The sequence below is a fragment of the Oncorhynchus clarkii genome, chromosome 25, assembly GCF_045791955.1.
Source record: "Oncorhynchus clarkii lewisi isolate Uvic-CL-2024 chromosome 25, UVic_Ocla_1.0, whole genome shotgun sequence".
In the NCBI taxonomy this organism is placed as follows: domain Eukaryota; kingdom Metazoa; phylum Chordata; class Actinopteri; order Salmoniformes; family Salmonidae; genus Oncorhynchus; species Oncorhynchus clarkii.
The window spans coordinates 13,019,337-13,040,189 of NC_092171.1; the positions used below are offsets into that span (position 1 = coordinate 13,019,337).

Here is a 20,853-nt window from a genome sequence, read left to right on the forward strand (position 1 = left end):
AGATAATCCATCCACCTGACAGGTGTGGCATATAAAGAAGCTGATTAAATAGCATGATCATTACACAGGTGCACGTTGTGCTGGGGACAATAAAAGGTCACTCTAAAACAGTGGTTCCCAACCTTTTTGGCTTACTGTATCACCAAATGAATTTTGCTCTGCCCGGAGTACCCCTGAAGTACCCCCTCATGTACATTTAACCAGTGGACCTATGGTCTCATCAGTCTTCTCAAGTACCCCCTGTGGATAGGCCAAGTACCCACGGTTGGGAAAATTGCTCTAGAACATGCAGTTTTGTTACACAACACGTGCCACGGATGTCTCAAGTTTTGAGGGAGAGTGCAATTAGCATGCTGACAGCAGGAATGTCCACCAGAGCTGTTGCCAAATAATTTAATGTTAATTTATCTGGCATAAGCTGTCTTAGAGAATTTGGCAGTACGTTCATCCGGCCTCACAACCGCAGACCACGTGTAACCACACTAGCCCAGGACCTCCACATCCAGCTTCTTCACCTGCGGGATCGTCTGAGACCAGCCACCCGAACAGCTGATTAAACTGTGGGTTTGCACAACCAAATAATTTCTTCATAAACTGACTTCAGTGGGCAAATTCTCACTTTCGATGGCCACTGGCACGCTGGAGAAGTGTGCTCTTCACAGATGAACCCCGGTTTCAACTGTACAAGGCAGGTGGCAGACAGCGTGTATGGCGTTGTGTGGGTGAGCGGTTCGCTGATGTCAACGTTGTGAACAGAGTGCCCCCATGGTGACGGTGCGGTTTTGATATGGGCAGGCATAAGCCACAGACAATGAACACAATTACATTTTATCGATGGCAATTAGAATGCACAGAGATACTGTGACGAGATCCTAAGGTCCATTGTCGTGCCATTCATCCGCCCCCATCACCTCATGTTTCAGCATGATAATGCACGGCCCCATGTTGCAAGGATCTGTATACAATTCCTGGAAGTTAAACATGTCCCTGCTTTTCCATGGCCTGCATTCTCACCAGACATGTCACCCATTGAGCATGTTTGGGATGCTCTGAATTGACGTGTACGACAGCGTATTACAGTTCCCGACAATATACAGCAACTTCGCACAGCCACTGAAGAGTAGTGGGACAACATTCCACAGGCCACAATCAACAGCTTAATCAACTCTATGCGAAGGAGATGTGTCGCGCTGCATGAGGCAAATGGTGGTCACATCAGATACTGACTGGTTTTCTGATACACGCCCCTACCTTTTTCTAAAAGTAATGTATCTGTGACCAACAGAGGCATATCTGTATACCCAGTCATGTGAAATCCATAGATGAGGGCCTAATGAACGTATTTCAATTGACTGATTTCCTTATATGAACTGTAACTCAGTAAAATCTTTGAAATTGTTGCATGTTGCATTCATATTTTTGTTCAGTGTGATATGGGGAACACTTTATGGATTATAAAGCCATGGGCAATGTTCCATTCATCCATCCATCCCCATCCACCCATCCATCCATTCATCCATGCATGCATCCATCCATCCATCCATCCATCCATCCATCCATCCATCCATCCTTCCTTCCTTACTTGAAGTAATCACTGATCTGTGAAAGCTGTACAGTAGACCCTTTGCTTTGGGCAGTGAGGCTGCAATTGAACTTGACACTTGGGATAAACTAAGCGGGACATTTGTCCTCTCACCAGTGATTAATGGGCATTGACAGATTAACCATTCCTTCAGATTCCTACCACACTGTTGAAGATTCAGGCATGTAGTTCTACTGACTAAGGACTTATGGAGTGGAATAAACCCTACTTTACAGTCCTCCAGTAGAACATAGACAGAGACCACAGCACTTGAACTCAAGCGGATATAACACTTGGCTCAGCAGCTGTAGCCCTCAAGAGCACATTTGAAAGAATGATGGAAATACATATCACAGGAAGAAAATTCTTACCCAATTCGGCATATAGTATATAGTATGTTAGAAATGTAATATGTTTACCTAGGATACTTAGAAGCTAAGGACTTGTCAGCTCAAACAGCCATAAAGTAAAGTAATAGCTAGGCTTTCCTCTGTGAATCTTGAACTATGAATGTATCTGCCTTGAGCCTTAAAAGAGAATTCCTCCCAAATAAGCATGTTTCTTTGAGACTTTAGCCAGGATGGAGCTTCAACATAGATCCTGTGAGATCGTGCATGCTTTGACACATGCTGCATAGAGTTAACACAGTGCTGGAGAGGAGACAAGAGGTGACACAATGTCCACAGTAACAACACTTGGAAACAGGATGCTGTTCAGTGCTCTGGGTTCTTGTTGGTTGGCTGCCCGTTCAGACTCAACCATTCCACAAGGGAAATTCCACTGAGCAAATGGCCAAGCCGATAAGAGCCCTGGGCCTGATAACCGGGCCGGCTGTGATTACCACCGACACCAGGCAGACAGCAACTTTTTCAAAACCCAATTGCTCTGTCAGAATGGAGAGGCCGGCCTGGCCATGGCTGGGTAGGGTAGCATGTTGGGCTTCATGGCCACATAGGTACAGCTCCATTAAGCAAACAAATCTTGCAAAAAGGCTCTGTAGCATGTGCAATGCAAACCTTAATAGGGAGTGGGCCTTCCCTGGCCAGGACTTATCCAGCTCTAGCATCTGAGTGCCATAAGATTCAAGGCTACTAGTAAAAACAGCTGCGAGATGTGCTTTTTCTCCACGACAAAAACATGATGACTTAACTGATATGGGGGTGAATATATTGAAGCAGCATATTATATTGGGAACATGTTGTAGGTTACACTGGCAAGTATGAGAAAGGTATTTTATTCAGAAGTAATAACGAGTGATTACTGTTGTGAAATGGTAGAACCTGCTGTAGCCAACTAGCTAGCCATGTGCTTTTTTCTCCATGACCAAAACATGGTGCTTTATTTGTAGTATATATGGGAATGAATACACGAGCAGCATATCAATCTGGGATGTTTTAGGTTACACATGTAGGTATAAGAATATTTGCTGGACATATTTTTTTTAAATTATAAATCTGATTATATCACATGGAGATGTGAGAAGCTAAAAAGGATAGCTAGCTTGCTATGTTTTTAGCCAGGCTAAAGCCAGCTAGCCAGGCTGCCAGCTAGGTACTGCCGTATATATTAAAACCAGTAGATAGTGATAGCGCTGACGTCATCCACGTATTCTCATCCAAACTCCCGATGGCGCATTAAGATGGAAGTACTTGACTTTGATGCGTGCCATATTGCTGAACGGGGCTGAATGGCACCAAATAATCGCTAAGGATCAAGGTTAAAGTGGCCGTGAGGATCATGGCCGATGTAGTCGTTTTTATCCTGCCTGAGAGAGTCAACCCAACACTCCTGCAAGATGAAGTTAACCTCAATACCGGATACCACGTATCGGGCCTCCTGGCCCATAATTGGTAAGTGTCATTGGTAAGTGTCAGCCCGTAAGTGTCAGCCCGTTGTCCTGTGTGACGACAAATAATTAAATATCTAAATTTTTAGCACACTTTTCACTAATTCATTATTTGTGATTGAATTTGATCATAATAAGCCAATATTAGAGGCCAAAATACCAGTAAAATAATGGCTTTCTAGGGCAGACCAGGGCTTTGGCACTGCTAGGTTGCGACGCAGTAACTGACCAGCAGAGCTTGTGACTGGACACCGGAGGTCTAGCTATTACTAGCAAGGGAAGGCCACGCTTTCTTGTTTTCACAAAATGGAAAGACAAAAATAAAATACTTTGCTATTGTGGGACCGGCGAGGATATCATGCTACTAAAAGGTGTCCGCTATTCCAAAAATCCAACTCTACCTACGTGCACGCACACATGCACGCACCTAGATTAACAGAGTGGAGCTTGTAGTAATCTTAATTTATTAAAATTTTTCCACTTGGAAAGTGTTGTAACTATTGGGTTACAGAGTTAATGTTTACAGTTAATTAATTGAGCTGTATCTAAAGATATTTTTATTTACAGTTATTTACATATGTACAAGACTAATTGTTTTAGAATTCATGTGATGGAGATTGAGAGAACTAAGAACATATTTATGTTTTATTGGTTAGTATTGGATTACGCTACTGACTGCAAGTACCAGAATGCCTTGCGACAGTGTAATGGTTTCCTCCTCTTCGTCTGAAGAGGAGAGGGGAGAAGGATCGGAGGACCAATATGCGGCGTGTCCATGGTTGTTTATTTAAACACATAAACTGAACACTCCATACAAAAACAATAAACGTAACGTGAATAACCAAAACTGAAAACACAGGCTACCTAAGTATGATTCTCAATCAGAGACAACTAACGACACCTGCCTCTGATTGAGAACCACACTAGGCCGAACACAGAAAAACAACCTAGACACACAAAACATAGAATGCCCACCCAACTCACGTCCTGACCAACTAAAACAAACAATTAACACAATAACTAGGGTCAGAACGTGACAGTACCTCCCTCCCAAGGTGCGGACTCCGGCCGCAAAAACTGAACCTATAGGGGAGGGTCTGGGTGGGCATCTGTCCGCGGTGGCGGCTCTGGCGCTGGGCGTGGACCCCACTCCACCATAGTCTTAGTCCGCCTCTGTGGTCTCCTAGGAACGGCGACCCTTGCCACCGACCCTGACCAGGGAACCCTAAACAACAGGCCCACCAGACTGAGGGACACCTCTGGACTTAAGGGGTAGCTCAGGACTGAGGGGTAGCTCAGGTCTGATAGGTAGCTCAGGACTGAGGGGTAACTGAGGGGTAGCTCAGGACTGAGAGGTAACTCAGGACTGATAGGTAGCTCAGGACTGAGGGGTAACTCAGAACTGAGGGGTAGCTCAGGACTGAGAGATAACTCAGGACTGAGAGGCAGCTCACGCTGGCTGATGGCTCTGGCAGCTCCTGGCTGGCTGACGGCTCTGGCAGCTCCTGGCTGGCTGACGGCTCTGGCAGCTCCTGGCTGGCTGACGGCGCTGGCAGCTCCTGGCTGACTGACGGCTCTGGCAGCTCCTGGCTGGCTGACGGCTCTGGCAGCTCCTGGCTGGCTGATGGCTCTGGCAGCTCCTGGCTGGCTGACGGCGCTGGGCAGATGGACGGCTCAGATGGCGCTGGGCAGACGGGCAGCTCAGGCGGCGCTGGGCAGACTGGAGACTCTGGCAGCGCTGGAGAGGAGGAAGGCTCTGCCAGCACTGGACAGAGGAGCTCTGGCGCCTCTGAACTGAGGGGCTCTGGCGCCTCTGGACTAAGGGGCTCTGGCGCCTCTGGACTGAGGGGTTCTGGCGCCTCTGGACTGAGGGGCTCTGGCGGCTCTGGACAGGCGGGAGACTACGACAACGCTGGAGAGGAGGAAGGCTCTGGCAGCGCTGGACAGAGGGGCGGAAACTTTGGTAGCGCCGGACAGGCGGGAGCACCTATATTGATGGGACGGAGAGACAGCCTGGTGCGGGGTGCCGGCACTGGTGGTACCGGGCTGGGGACACGCTCCTCAGGGTGAATGCCTTGCATACTACGCCAAATCAACAGCTCTCTCTCTTCACTCTCCTTCAATTATATTAACAACTCCTCGAGTGTCTCCTCATCTCCCATCCGTTCACTCTCCTCCAATCTATCCAATAACTCCTCGACCCTCTCAGCCCTCAGCCCTCAGCTTAGCCGACTGCTCTGATTCCATCCATGGCTCCTTACGGTAAACAGGGGGAGTTGGCTCAGGTCTGACTCCTGACTCCTGACTCTGCCACACTCTCCCTGTGCCCCTCCCAATAGATTTTTGGGGCTGTCTCTCGGGCTTCCTACCACGCCGCCGTGCTTGTTTCGCCAACCTCATTCTCATGTAACCCTCCTCACACTGCTTCAGCAAATCCCAGGCGGGCTCCGGCACTCTTCCTGGGTCGACCGCCAACCTGTCTATTTCTTCCCAAGTTGTATAGTCCAGATAATGCTGTCTCTCTGCTGCTGCTGCTGCTTCTTCTGCTGCTGTTGTTACTTCTCCTGCTGCTGCTTTAGCTGCTGCTACCGCTTCCTCTGCTGCTTCTGTTGCTTCTCCTGCTGCTGCTTTTGCTGCTGCTGCTGTTGCTCCTGCTGCTGCTGCTTCTCCTGCTGCACCTTGGGACGGCGACACTCCCTGGCTTTGCCCAGGGTCCTCTCCCGTCCAGGAGTCTTGTGTCTTCGGCCGCTGTTGCTGCTCATTACCACGCCGCTTGGTCCTTGTTTGGTGGGTGATTCTGTAATGGTTTCCTCCTCTTCGTCCGAAGAGGAGAGGCGAGAAGGATTGGAGGACCAATATGCGGCGTGGTAAGTGTCCATGGTTGTTTATTTAAACACATAAACTGAACACTCCATACAAAAACAATAAACGTAACGTGAATAACCGAAACCGAAAACAGTACCGTGTGGTGTAAAACACAGACACGGAAACAATCACCCACAAAACAACAGTGAAACCCAGGCTACCTAAGTATGATTCTCAATCAGAGACAACTAACGACACCTGCCTCTGATTGAGAACCATACTAGGCCGAACACAGAAAAACAACCTAGACACACAAAACATAGACTGCCCACCCAACTCACGTCCTGACCAACTAAAACAAACAATTAACACAATAACTAGGGTCAGAACGTGACAGACAGGAAGTAAGAAAAATTAAAACACTGCAGTTATGTTCACGTGACAAGTGATTATCCTTGCTTTCGGTAGCAATTATATTATTTTATTGTTTTGTCGAATCTAAAGTAGTAAAGTGTAACGTGAACAAGTATTATTACTAAAAAGAAGCTTTCTTCTCACAACCGACGTCCCGAGTCATTACTTTGAAGATAGTTATTCTATTGAAAAAAATAGTGCCCACTGTGTGCACTGCCGGTAATACTGTGTACCCCGGTGTGGTACAGGAACAATATGAAGCTATGAAAAATACCACCCAACCCTATTTGACATCCTTTGATGTCATTATCCAGGAAACTATATTATCAACAGTCACGAATATCTTATTAAGCATTATAAATATTCATGACAAGGGTATAAAAAGTGTATCCCTTCAGCTCTATTTCCTTCCACTGAGGCCCTTCACCAACAACATGGCTGCAAATAGACATGCATGATTAACAACTATGCACGAACAGCCCTGGACATGCATAAAAAAATCCTAAACAAGTCACAGGGGGAGAATCTGACCTTTAGGAGACATCCTTAGTTTAACAATCCTGAAATAACGCTATAACAACGCTATGTGAGAAATGCTGCAAAAACGCTGGAACAACTTTAGAATTCAGCAGCCGAGCTGTCCTCCCCCACAACCCCTATAGGACAGCCACAGTGAGAGAGAGACTAGGCGGGTTCCTTTCAAGAACTATCTTCGGCCCAATCTCCCTGTGCAAATGAGCAGAGCTTTGGGGATTTCTGGCTTTGCATTCCATAATGCCGCAGAGACTGAACGCCTTACAAAGCCTGACTGCAGCAAATTCCACACAATGGAGCTACTCTTTTCCCTCCCTCCCTGACTCCCTCTCTCTCTCACTCACTCAGCCCACTGTTGTAAACCATCGATGTCATAAAATAGAGAAGATAAAGGGAGAAAATGAAGGAGGGATTGAGAGAAAAAATGTCACCCCCTGATTCCTGCCCGACTACCAGGTCATTAAATCTACCCAGTAGGGCTCTAAGGACTGCACTTGGGAGGCTCATAAATGTAAAGTCGCAAATCAAGACCATCTTATACAGATGGCAGGTTCCCTGCCTTGTAGTGTGCTGCAGAGTTCAACTTCCACCCCACCCCCATTTGAACCCACCCACCAGGAACCTCCAGCTTCAGTCATTGGATGGGCACTCATTCAACCTCTCAGTCTGTCTTGTCACAGTCCATTCAGAACCAGCCGCTGCTCCTGCTCCTGTAAGCTACCACCTTTCTGCCGAAGATCCGGTGAAAAACGAAACTACTTATTGATTCTCCAAAATACAATGCAAAACCTTTGACGTGAAATGAATTCTGATAGCCTGTGAGAGTGAACCAAAGGCTGAGCCTTCACATTTCATCCCGGCCTTTACCTTTACTGTTATTACAAGCCTACTACAGAACAGAGTTTCACAAGGGTTTGTTTGTAGTAATATCGTTAAAAAACACCACATCCACCACAGGGTGTGAGAGTAAAAACCCCAAGAAAGGAGCCTATTTGAATACTAAACATTTCATAAAGAGGCAACCTAGGCCATAACAAGCCACTTTATGAGCTAGCACATTGACACATTTACAACGGGGCAGACTCCCCGTTGCCATGGCGTTGCCCATGTGTTTATAATCAGGGTTCACTTTCACAATGTTTAACACATTTCTGCTATGGATGCCAGACCATGTGACAGCACACAGAAACAAACATACAAACATAAATGACAAGAGGCCATTTGTGAGGTTTCAGATAAGACATGAACTATGAAAGAACCAAAAAGGAAAGTCTATAACCATCCTGTATGCACTGTATTATGTCACATAAACATTCCCCGCATAAAACCTCACCACTGCAAGACAAGCTGTCGTCTTGCGCAATGTTCCCTCAAAGAAAATGTGTCACTCAGCAAATTTCAGGTCTGCTGAGCGCAAACTTGAACGTTGTGAAAATTCTGGCACAAGTTTACTGTGAACACTGAGGCTGTACCCGCTTCAAGTTAGTTTTAACAGTGGTCAAGTAGGCTACTCATGAGACTTTTGAGAAAAAAAACATGCAGGGCTTTACACAAACCTGTTTATCCACTTGTCCTTTAGACATGAACATGTTGTTGTGTTGTTTGATGCAAGACACCACTTTACAAAATTAAATGCATAATTATTCCCCTACCATTATTACAAAGAATCAGACAAATTATGCTGCCCTCTGCCTATTGGCTACTTAGCTTATTCAAGACCATCTCAAAATACAACACTGCCCCTTTAAGACAAAAAATAACTATTTTCCTGACTTGCTTTACAAATGTGTCTAGAAATGCACATGTTTTGTGCTCATGTAGGAAGCATTCCCTCCCCCATTGCTAACTACAAATGATCTATAATTGGGCTAATAACTCACTAACTAGCAAAGGATATGAACAAATGTACAAATGTGCACAGGTCGCTCGCTACATGTAGCTCTTGCTTTGCTCTCAAAACAAGTGTATCTACTGACGACCGCTCATGCTGTAAAAACAGTCCAGTTTAAAGTGAATGGCAATGGTCTATTTGCATATAGGCCTACTGCATCTCTGATTGGTTATGGCACACCGGTCTGTGTATACGGCCCTGAGTCGCGCCTGTCAATGCAATAGATTCCTACGCCGATGCGTTCTGCCTACAACAAAATCTCTTTGATAGTTTGTTTTGCATACTAAGTCTTGCATAGTTCATTTTGTTTCGGTATGTTGCATTGAAAGTGGCTAATATTGCATTGACTCGAGCACAATTCCCACAGTAAAGGGAAACATTGGTAGTGTTAGCTAATGTGGAAAACTCTAGAAAGTTGAGTGAAGTTCAATCTCGTGCTTCTCTGCTTGGGCTGATATTTCTTCTGCCCGGCTGTCCCTGGGGAGCTGCGTGTCTGCGAGCAGCTTAGAGGGAACATTGGTCTTGTGTCTTTGTAGCTTAAAATGTGTCTTTACACAGCGGAAGCAAGCGGAAGAGCTAGCTAGCATCAACAACCGTGGGCCTATACGAGAGGATTCAGGAGAGTGGTTGACAGAATAGAGCTGACAATCCCAGAGCAGGAGTACAGCAGTATCGTCACAAAGAGGAAGGGCAGTAATTTAGTCCTCCGAGACAACAGCTGAAAAATAAATGTGGACCATCAAAGATGGGAGGGAAAAAAGACGTCTACCGTAATCTGAAAGAAAACCGCTGAGAGTAAAAACTAAACTAAAAACGGTAGCACCGAGCACGGTCCTGGGTGTACTTTGGGGAAAAATACCTTATTCCCCTTTTCCCATGGGAAGAGACACATTTAGAGATAAGATACTTATCTCACAGAAGCCACTGACTTTTTGAGAACCTTGAGTGATTGGGCCAGGGTCCCTGAGTTTATTCGAGATTGACATTAGTAGAGAAACAAGCATTACACACACACTGGGCAGGCTGACTAGGCTCAGAACATTTAGACACAGACGCCACATTAGAACTGGGATCAGTCGGAGCTCCAGCCCCAGCTCCAACCCCAGCTCCAGCCCAAGCTCCATCTCCAGCCCCACCTCCAGCTAGGCCTCTTATGGGAGACACAGGCATCTGACACAATGCTGCCTGCCCTCCACTAACCAACCAAAATGTCAAAATCCATCACAGGAGAGAGCTACTAAGGGCTTGATATAGGGACTAGGGAGAGAGAAAGAGAGGGGGATAGAAAGAGAGAACAACGGGGAGAGTGAACGAGAGGGAGAAAGTAAGAGAGAATACTGTGAATGAAGAGAGAAAAAGAGATGTGGAGAGAGAAAATGGGCAAACGTGGTAGATATAGAGCCAGAGAAAGGAGAGGTTGGGGAGATGCTTTCAAACAATAACAAAATACCTTCCCACAGCTCTGAGGAACCTATTAGTGGAACATCTGACGGCAGTGCTCTATGCTGATGAGGAGGAATTTCCACATCAGAGATGGCACACTGCCAGGTCAGGACGAGGAATGCAAAGCCCAGACCTTCAGGGCCTAGCCAGCCAGCAGCATGTCCCCAAATAAACATCTATATACAATGCCCCCTGTCTCTAACACCTGTTTCATTAACAACCCAGTCACCTCTGCCCCCCAGCCCTCACAGCCAGCAATCAGCTGACCCCAAGGTGGGAGGGGCCAGTGTTTTGGTCCTGGGACTGTGGCCGAAATGAGTGAAGCTATGAGAAAGGGATTCAATCAAAATGTTGTATTTTTAGCCTCCATACTGGTCAATAAAGCCAATATAATGTACAAGGCACAGGACTGACGCCATAACTTGGTTCTAACCACACACAAAAATACACACTACATTTTATCCTTCAAAGGAGCTACTGACTAGTGTCTAATGAGGCTTAAATGTGATCTGCAACTTCATATTCAGGGAGTCAAATATTCCCCACATTCAAGCATTCCTTCAAAAGAGTGCTCGAGTTCTGTTGAAAGGTGCCTTGCAGCCCTGAAGGCCAGGCTTGTGTGCACAATTTACAGTGGAATAATGGAAAGGCAGGGAGAGTCGCAGAGGCTAGCTGAGCTGCATTCATGTTCCAACAAGACTGAGCACAGGCAGGCAGGGCAAAGCGACAGGTGGCTTGCTTAGTTCAAACCCCAGTGAGCATGAAAAACTTGTCAAACTGACACATGATTTGCCCTCCACAGCCCTCCTCTGAACAACACTCAACAGTGACAGATTCAGAGGCATCCAAAGGAGGGAAGAAGAAGAAGAAGAAGGGGGCTCAGCACACCAAACCATAAAACAGTTCCCATGGCAGAGGGGACGTTGACGTGTCCTGGGCATCTTGCAGAGTTGGCAGGGAGGGAGGGCAGTGCTCTGTGGCTGTAGGTCTGGCCCATTGACTCCCTTTGAGGCTGGCCTGGAAGCTTGCATACATAAAGTACTAGTCAAAAGTTTGGACACACCTATTCATTCCAGGATTTTTCTTTATTTTTTACTCTTTTCCATATTGTAGAATAATAGTAAAGACATCAAAACTATGAAATAACACATACGGAATCATTTAGTAACCAAACAAGTATTAAACAAATGAAAACATATTTTATATGTTAAAAAAAACTTGAATGAGTAGGTGTCCAAACTTTTGACTGGTAGTGTATGTTAGGGAGGCTAATTCTGTGCACGCGGTGCCCGTGGTTAAGGCTGAGTTTTTCCTTTGTGCCCAGCTTCCTGCCTGAAGGTCTTTATTTGCACAGATACACGCAGGTTTCGGAAACGTGTCAAAATCACAAGGGTCAATTAAAAACAAGAGGGCACATATTCCAGAGATTGGACTGTTTTGGAGTTTCAGAGCTGTGTGCGTGTATTCTGTCTGTCTGTTCACTGGCACTTTCAGTCTTTAGCTGCCTCCAGTGGACCTATCAGGACCTATCAAAGAAGTGCAGAAGTGCCACTACTGCTGAAGGCACCAGGGTCACAAACTGTGCTTCCATTCATCTGAGACATATTTAAACCAGTTTTACCCTCTAACATAGACCCATGCCTGCCTACTGACCCTTTACTCTGGTTCTCCAAGAAGCCAATGACACATCCATGACAATACTACCTTGCAATATGCTGAAACGATTATATAATAATAGCCAGTTGGAGGTGGTCAGAGACCTGGCAGTGTGGTGCCAATATAACAACCTCTCCCTCAATGTGATCAAGACAAAGGAGATGATTGTGGACTACAGGAAAAGGAGGGCCGAGCACACCTCCATTCTCATTGACAGGGCTGTAGTGGAGCAGGTTGAGAGCTTCAAGTTCCTTGGTGTCCACATCAACAACGAACTGTCATGGTTCAAAGACACCATGACAGTCATGAAGAGGGCACGACAATGCCTATTCCCCCCCAGGAGACTAAAATAATGTGGCATCGGTCCTCAGATCCTCAAAAAGTTATACAGCTGCACCATCGAGAGCATCCTGACTGGTTGCATCACCGCCTGGTATGGCAACTGCTCTTCCTCCGACAACAAGGCACTACAGAGGGTAGTGCGTACGGCCCAGTACATCACTGGGGCCAAGCTTCCTGCCATCAAGGACCTCTATACCAGGCAGTGTCAGAGGAAAGCCCTACAAATTGCCAAAGACTCCAGACACCCTAGTCATAGACTGTTCTCTCTGTTTTCGCATGGCAAGCGGTACCAGAGCGCCAAGTCTAGGTCGAAAAGGCTTAACGGCTTCAACCCCCAAGCCATAAGACTCCTGAACAGCTAACTAAACGGCTACCCAGACTATCTGCATTGACCCCTCCCCCCATGTATACATTGCTGCTACTCTCTGTTTATTATCTATGCATAGTCACTTTACCTCTACCTCTATGTGCCCCAGCAAATTGACGCTGTACCAGTACCCCCTGTATATAGCCTCCACATTGACTCTGTACCAGTACCCCCTGTATATAGCCTCCACATTGACTCTGTACCAGTACCCCCTGTATATAGCCTCCACATTGACTCTGTACCGGTACCCCCTGTATATAGCCTCCACATTGACTCTGTACCGGTACCCCCTGTATATAGCCTCCACATTAACTCTGTACCGGTATCCCCTGTATATAGCCTCCACATTAACTCTGTACCGGTACCCCCTGTATATAGCCTCCACATTGGCTCTGTACTGTAACACCCTGTATATAGCCTCCACATTGACTCTGTACTGTAACACCCTGTATATAGCCTCCACATTAACTCTGTACCGGTATCCCCTGTATATAGCCTCCACATTAACTCTGTACCGGTACCCCCTGTATATAGCCTCCAAATTGGCTCTGTACTGTAACACCCTGTATATAGCCTCCACATTGACTCTGTACTGTAACACCCTGTATATAGCCTCCACATTAACTCTGTACCAGTACCCCCTGTATATAGCCTCCACATTGACTCTGTACCGTATCACCCTGTATATAGCCTCCACATTGACTCTGTACCGTAACACCCTGTATATGGCCTCCACATTGACTCTGTACCGGTACCTCCTGTATATGGCCTCCACATTGACTCTGTACCGGTACCTCCTGTATATAGCCCCGCTACTATTATTTTATTGTTGCTCTTTAATATTTTTTTGTTTTGTATTTATTGTTTACTTCAGTTGATTTAGCAAACACTTTCTTAACACTTATTTTTTCTTAAAACAGCATTGATGGTTGGGCTTGTAAGTAAGCATTTCAATGTATGGTCTACACCTGTTGTATTCAGCGCATGTGACAAATCAGATTTGATTTGAAATCAACTAAGCCATATTGGTCAAGGGCCATCCACTTGCAGTCCAACAAGGCTTAATTAAACAAGCGCTTGGAGGAAAGGTCATCCCACGGTGCAGTTTCTCACAAAGCTCACATGCAGAGAACTATATTAGGCTTTACAATACACCATATGATCCAACAACGTAAATTCAACGTTTAGTTTTTATATTTATGTTTATATTTGGTTGAGTTGTCAACTAATGTGAAATCAACGTGAAATCAAACAAACATGTCACCCTGTCATTGGATGTAGGTTCAACCTTGGGTGAAAAAAAGATGAAATTCCCTTATGTTGATTACTTTTTGCAAACTTTTCCATGTTGATTCAACTTCAATACATCACATTTTTTCTATGGCTGACTTCGACAGCTGCCTAACCACCCCAAAAAACGTTCAGTAAGTAGGGCCTAGCTCAGTCACTGGCACACGTCAAAGGTGTCTTGGAACTTTACTAAGGCACGTCCCTTCCAACCGCTATGCAACCGACAACGAAGCCGTTGACCTCTTTTCCGTAATGTGGGTAGCCTATAGGCTGAACAAAGTTATAGTTTTTCTTTAGTGAGTCAACTGAATAAACCAATGCAAGACAGATAACGAACAAGCATACGTATAATATAAACCTACAAAACTAAATCCATGTGATGCGGAACTTAAAAACGATCAAAACTCCCAGACTCCATCATTGCAAATTTGAATAGGCAACCAGAATGGTGGTCTGGTCCCAAAGATGACAGTAGCTCTTCTCATCTTGCTTTCTCAACTGTGCTTTAGATACGGAAATATTAGATAACGTCAAACTGTTTAAATTATTATACACCAACATAAGAGATCGTATAACCATCTCAAAGCGCTTGGGTTGATGTGACTCCTCCAGAAATCAGTGCATTCATTCTGTTCCCTCCATAGCCGACTAACCTTTCCCGTTAGATACAATGTAATGTTACTTACAGGATGGTTGTCGACGGAGCAACAGCAGGTACGGTTTCCAGGTTTAAATGCATACATCTCACGGTAGTGCGAAAACATAAACACCGACTTGGACAAGAATATACAGGCTGCGGGCCACTGGCGACGAAAATCAGTGCTACCGCGACTACAAAAAGGGATAAGACTTGACCCGTCCACAGCGCCATTGCTAGGGAGTCAGCAGCCCAGAGAACACACCGCCAGCAACCCCTCTCGCCGAAACTAACATCGGCTGAGTTATAGTAAAGCTAGGGAACTCACAAGCTGACTGAGTGAGCGAAAGAGACAAAGAGAGAGAGAGAGAGAGAGAGAGAGAAATAGAGAGAAGGAGAGAGAGAGACAGAGAGATCTAGGGCAGTGTTACAAATTATGTTGGACAGGGGAGAAACTCTAACTAATGGAAAGCCTGGTTAATAAAATGATACTTTGTAGCCTGCATCTGTATAGAGATGTCCGATTTAAAAAATGTATCAACTATGTAGCCTACTAAACTAGTGGCACATACAGTTAAGCGATACCAATTTTGCTTAATACTATTAAAAATAATGATGTAATACATTTTAAAAAACGTGTAAATTGCTTATTCAGATGTTATTCCCATAGAACCTGGAAATTATGCCCTAAAATGTTGCCAGTTTGTCTCTCACTGGGTGGACAGCACTCTATTGATACTCTATTGATGTGCCTATTCTGAGCCAAATATGCAAACAGATAGCCATAAAATTATATGGTTTGGGACGTTATAATGGTTTAGGACGTTATAACGGTTTAGGACATTATAATGGTTTAGGATGCAGGTAAAAAAAAACGTTTGTCCAAGAAATATGACGTTATACAGTGCTCTGTGCTGCTCTCTGCTGGTTTTCCTGTGGATTGACAATGGTACTTGTTACAGTACTTGTAACAAAACACTCACTCCACTTTATAGCCGTCAAAATAAACGTCAAATTTATCACATAGCGTAAAGTGAATCCCAAGAAAGCTTTATTCTTATTTATTTATTCTTATTGCAAAACATCAGGATTGTCGAGGAATAAAACAACCTAGCGATTCTCTTGTGTATTGAAAAAACCCATGTGAATGAATGCAGCCTTTAGCTGAATGGGTTCCAAGAATGGTGGGTTTTACGCACTGAATTGAGAGCATGAACAAGGATGATGACCAAGGATGATGACTAGACATCAAAGCTTACAGGCCTGTGGCAACACAATTTTTCTTTATTCAGAGTAAGATGTGTTCAACATCCAGCATGACAAAATTTTTACAAAGTTCACAATTTAAAAATGAAATATCACAGCAACTTGTGATCTCACACATTTATAGCAAAATTAAAATGTCAACAAATCCATGCTGTGTAGTACAAAAATAAATTAAACTTCAGGTCCACAGAGAGCACAATAGTTTATACAAAATCCTGTCTTCGTTAATGAATACTTAAATCAACCTCAAAATAAATAGGATAGAATAAATAAACTCTGATGAATTCACAATAATTTATATGAAAATTCAGCATTCTAATATGTGACAACTTTTGTGTCCCCTATGTAAATATTCACAGAAAACTTTTTTCAAATGTGATTTTATGTACCAACGGTAGATGAGCAGCCGGTTTGTGCTTTAAATCCCTTTCCATTGTACTGATAATGAGAATGAATTCAAGAACTGATACTAACTAGTACTCTACTGAAAGCATTACTATATTGGCAAAAAGCTGCAGACACGATGCTGTGGAGAAAGGCATATGCAGCCATTGACAAAGGAGCCCTAAAAGAGGACGTAAAAGTACAATAGATGAGATCAGTTGAACAACAAGCACCTTTGCATTAGCTCTTAAAAGGCAAATTCTCAACATGGTCGTTAACAACTAATAACACAACAGAAAGAGGGGCACAGACATGGAGCTGCATCCCCCGATTCAGAGTTAAAAAAAAGAGAATACGCCCTCAATTTACTTATTTTTTTTATTTTTACCTTTAATTGATTGACTATTTAATTTGTACAGTGATTAGATATAAAGTGCTGCTGGGGATTATTTAATACTCATATAACATACCAAAATGAAATAGCATCATTGTTTAACATTTGATAATACAGTATTAGTGGTATGGTTATAATCATAATTTCTGATTCAAATCCCTGTAGTCTCCTTCAGTGGAACTAATTCATCACCTAGTGGCTTCAAGCAGTTATTTGCTCCAATCGTGTTTCAAAGGAACACCTGGAAATTGCACGCCGCCACATGTTAGGATAGTATCTGTAGGACAAGTGCAAATAGTCTACTGGCACATAAGTGGGGACAATGACCCTGTAAGTCCCGCTCTTTCTCATACTCTAGTATAAATACTCTTTACAAAACTCTTGTTACGCTCCGCTTAGGCTCTCAGGTACTGCTTTAGTTTCTGTAGAAACATCAAAACATGGAAACAAAGGTGTCCTTGTGCAAAATTGTATGTAAAGAAAGTGGAACTCGTAAAGCATCTTTCATCTTTAAAACTGAATGTTCAACTTAAATACTTTTTTGTATTGAAAGGTTTATATAACATTTTATATTTGACATATAGTGAAAAGATTCCTTTGACCCCCCCCCCTATGTTTATAAACAGGTAATTGCATATACCCCCCCAATTTGTTTTTGCATCCCATATCTATTATAAACATATGATTTAGATATACATTGCTGAGACATTGCCCGATTCTAGCAACATAAGTTTTGACATTTGAACCAGAACTAATACTAAATGCTAGAATGATGCCTTGATACTCTATTTCCGCTATACATCACATTGTTGCTGATTGAATGACAATGGGTATCTACCAACACAAAAGATCAAGAGTGAATAGTCCTTTTCAAGACAATGGGATTTCCACCATTGGGTTTCCGTGTCATGATGTTTACAATAAAACTATAACATTCATACAAACATCAAGTCAGTTTCTTGCCATACTCATTTCCAACACCTATTAAAAATGCCCCCACCTACAGCTACCAACCTTTAAAAAAGGTTTCAAAAAAAGTACTTTGCAACCAAGTCTTGCTATTCAACAATCTGCACACAAGAAGAAGAAAAACCATCTGTAGAATTCCAAAATCATCCATTGAGGGAAAGATCATTAAAAAGTAGCTACCTCCTTGCAGTTCCCTCTTGATTTTTGTTTTGTTTTCACTGTCCAGAGCAGCTTTTTCATCTAAAATCGTCATCATCAAGCATTAAAAATAACTAAAGTCTTATGTTAATCAGCTTACTGTCCAGAAATATACACAAAAAATGTGCATACACGAGCAGCTAGAAACATTACATCACACTATTTCAGCTCATACAGTATGAAAACGTACAAAATGTGAATGTCTTCAAAAACTATTCTGCCACTTACTTTTTTTTTCATCAAAGCAAGACAAAAAAAAAGAAAAATCATTATGAAGTTTTCTAAGCATAACATTTCTTTTTTTTTTAAGGTCAAAAATCTGTATCTAACACTGTTAGTTACAGCAGCAAACCATGAGGCGTCATCCCATCATGTCACTTCTAGTTCTTTCCTGTGGATGTTGTTTTCCTTCACTCCTCTTTGAGAAGAAGCTCTGGCGTTTGCTGGGCTAGCGGGCTGGGCTACACTTGGATTCCTTGCACCGCTTGTTTGATGTTTTCCAGCAGGGCTTTGTTCTCAGGGCTCTGGTACTGCTCCTGGTTGGTGTACATGTCTGTTAGCGTGGTCACGTAAGCATCAAAGTTCTGATCGCTGATTGGCTCCTGTGAAACATTTCAACAACACCAGAATTAGGTGAGATCATAAGAAAAAGAGGTGAAAAAGAGAGAACAGAAGACAGGCCTAAAAAAAAAACTAAAGTAATCCTTTGAGGAGCTTAGCCTTACAGTTTTTTAACCAACATGTTTTACCACAGATAAAACCACTTGAAACAAACTATTCTCTGAACTAGGCCTTTTCATATTTAAATGCTCTAAAAGTGATAGTCATCGAAATAAGGTGTCTTGCAACAGGTTAAAGGCTGAGAGGTGGTGGTTTTACACAAAGATGATCCACACAGAGTAAGATGTCATGCAGCGATGTCCACGTTGGGAAAATAGGGTCATGCTGCAGTGTCTATACACATTGTATGTACATGCACTTTGCAACCAACAAGGGCACTTTCATTTAGCTAAATCAAGCTTTTTCCATTCAAATAGATGATCATTGCGGTTAGAACATTTGGAAAAAAAGGAAATTCAGGAATGGAAGTGATTCAGGATTTTAAAAAAAAATCGCATCAAGAGATGTAAGATGACTGGAAAAAAGACAAGGTCACCCCGAATAAAAAACAGATGGACATGGGAAAGACAATAGGAGGACATGCATGGGAGAGATTCTGATGACTAACTCTACTGACTATTAGGGTGGCACTGACACGAGTAGCATATTATAGTGTCCAGATGAGGAAATAAAGAGCAGGATTAACAGAACGAAAAGCAGTGTTAGAGTAAGAATATGACGAATGATTGTCTTACTATCTGATGCATCTGTAAGCAGCTGTTATTTCTAATGGGAGCCTCTTTGTATGCAAGCGGTTTCTATGGGGGGGGGGGGGGGGAAAGGTTAGTTACTGTTAGTTGGTGCCTAGTTACTGGTACTCGCTCAAACAATCACTAGACGGTAGCATTCTAGCTGCAGTACCAACAGCACATCTAACTAAATGTAACTTTGAAGGAAGTAAAGGGAAGACAAAGCAAAGATACAGTACAAGAATACATGTGTGGTAGCGAATTGGGCCTGAATCCAGCTCACAACAAAGTCAGAATGATCATAGCATCTGGAATGATATCTCATTGTGTTCATACACAAAGGTTACACATTTTTAGATGAAGAGATATCGTTTAAATAACTATGATAAATGGCAGCATTATGGCTTGTAAGAAAATGGCAAAATGGCCATTTGTGAATAACACGGGCATCAGTCATAGTTTTTGGATCAGTGATATTTTGTCCTTCTTTTTCTAAAGACTATAGGGATTTTTATGTATGGATTCTTATGGAGAAAGGCTGTTTTTGGCATGCCCTAAAATACTTTTATCCCTACAGTAAAAACAGACCTGCAATTATAGCATCACATGTACTGTACTATGAAAATCCATGATAGATCAACAAGTTAGTTTGTTGAATTTGCAAACATAATATAGCCTGTAGCTACAGAGAGAGTCAAAACGGCGGAGACTAAGTTTCCATTGCACTGAGAACAGGCAGGTACAGAAGATAGCAATATTTGATAAACATTTTTGTTTAAGACTGCCTTTCCAATCTGTCTATATGTTGGATATCAGAAAACATTATCAGCAGGCTGTTGTTTGGTCACCATTGTAAGTCTCTGCATGTAGAAATTGACCCCAAATTCATAACACAAGCCTCATATACAGTGCCTTCGGAAAGTATTCAGACCACTTGACTTTTTCCACATTTTGTTAGGTTACAGTCTTATTTTAAAATTGATTACATTGTTTTTTTCTCTCGCCAATCTACACCCATAATGACAAAGCAAGAACTTGTTTTTAGACTGAAACATCACATTTACATAAGTATTCAGATCCTTTACTCAGTACTTTGTTGAAGCACCTTTGGCAGCGATTACAGCCTGGAGTCTTCTTGGGTATGAAGCTACACAATTGGCACACCTTTATTTGGAGAGTTTCTCCCATTCTTTTCTGCAGATCCTCTCAAACTCTGTCAGATTGGATGGGGAGCGATGCTGCACAGCTATTTTCAGTTCTCTTCAGAGATGTTCGATCGAGTTCTAGTCCGGGCTCTGACTAGACAAGGACATTTAGACTTGTCCCAAAGCCACTCCTGCGTTGTCTGGCTGTGTGCTTAGGGTTATTGGAACCTGTTGGAAGGTGAACCTTTACCCCAGTCGGAGGTCCTGAGCACTCTGAAGCAGGTTTCATCAAGGATCTCTCTGTACATTGCTCCGTTCATCTTTGCCTCGATCCTGACTAT

At 43.4% G+C, this 20,853-nt stretch overlaps 2 protein-coding genes across 4 annotated transcripts in view; both read right to left on the reverse strand.

The window, feature by feature from the left end:
• The window catches only part of LOC139383680 (peroxidasin), an 88,739-nt gene extending 73,647 nt beyond the window's left edge, over nt 1-15,092 (reverse strand). Inside the window, exon 1 of the mRNA XM_071128222.1 lies at nt 14,857-15,092. Within this exon, the coding sequence (XP_070984323.1) occupies nt 14,857-15,041 (185 nt within the window). The 5' untranslated portion in view covers nt 15,042-15,092. The remainder of the gene's footprint in view (nt 1-14,856) is intronic.
• Nucleotides 15,093-17,454: 2,362 nt separating this feature from the next.
• The window catches only part of LOC139383547 (myelin transcription factor 1-like protein), a 130,878-nt gene continuing 127,479 nt past the window's right edge, over nt 17,455-20,853 (reverse strand). The window contains exons 22-23 of one of the 3 annotated variants that reach the window (XM_071128124.1): nt 19,374-19,436; nt 17,455-18,620 (exon numbers count right to left, since the gene is read on the reverse strand). In XM_071128124.1, the coding sequence (XP_070984225.1) occupies nt 18,480-18,620; nt 19,374-19,436 (204 nt within the window). In that variant the 3' untranslated portion in view covers nt 17,455-18,479. The remainder of the gene's footprint in view (nt 18,621-19,373; nt 19,437-20,853) is intronic. The other 2 variants (XR_011628742.1, XM_071128123.1) reach the window with 2 other exon arrangements.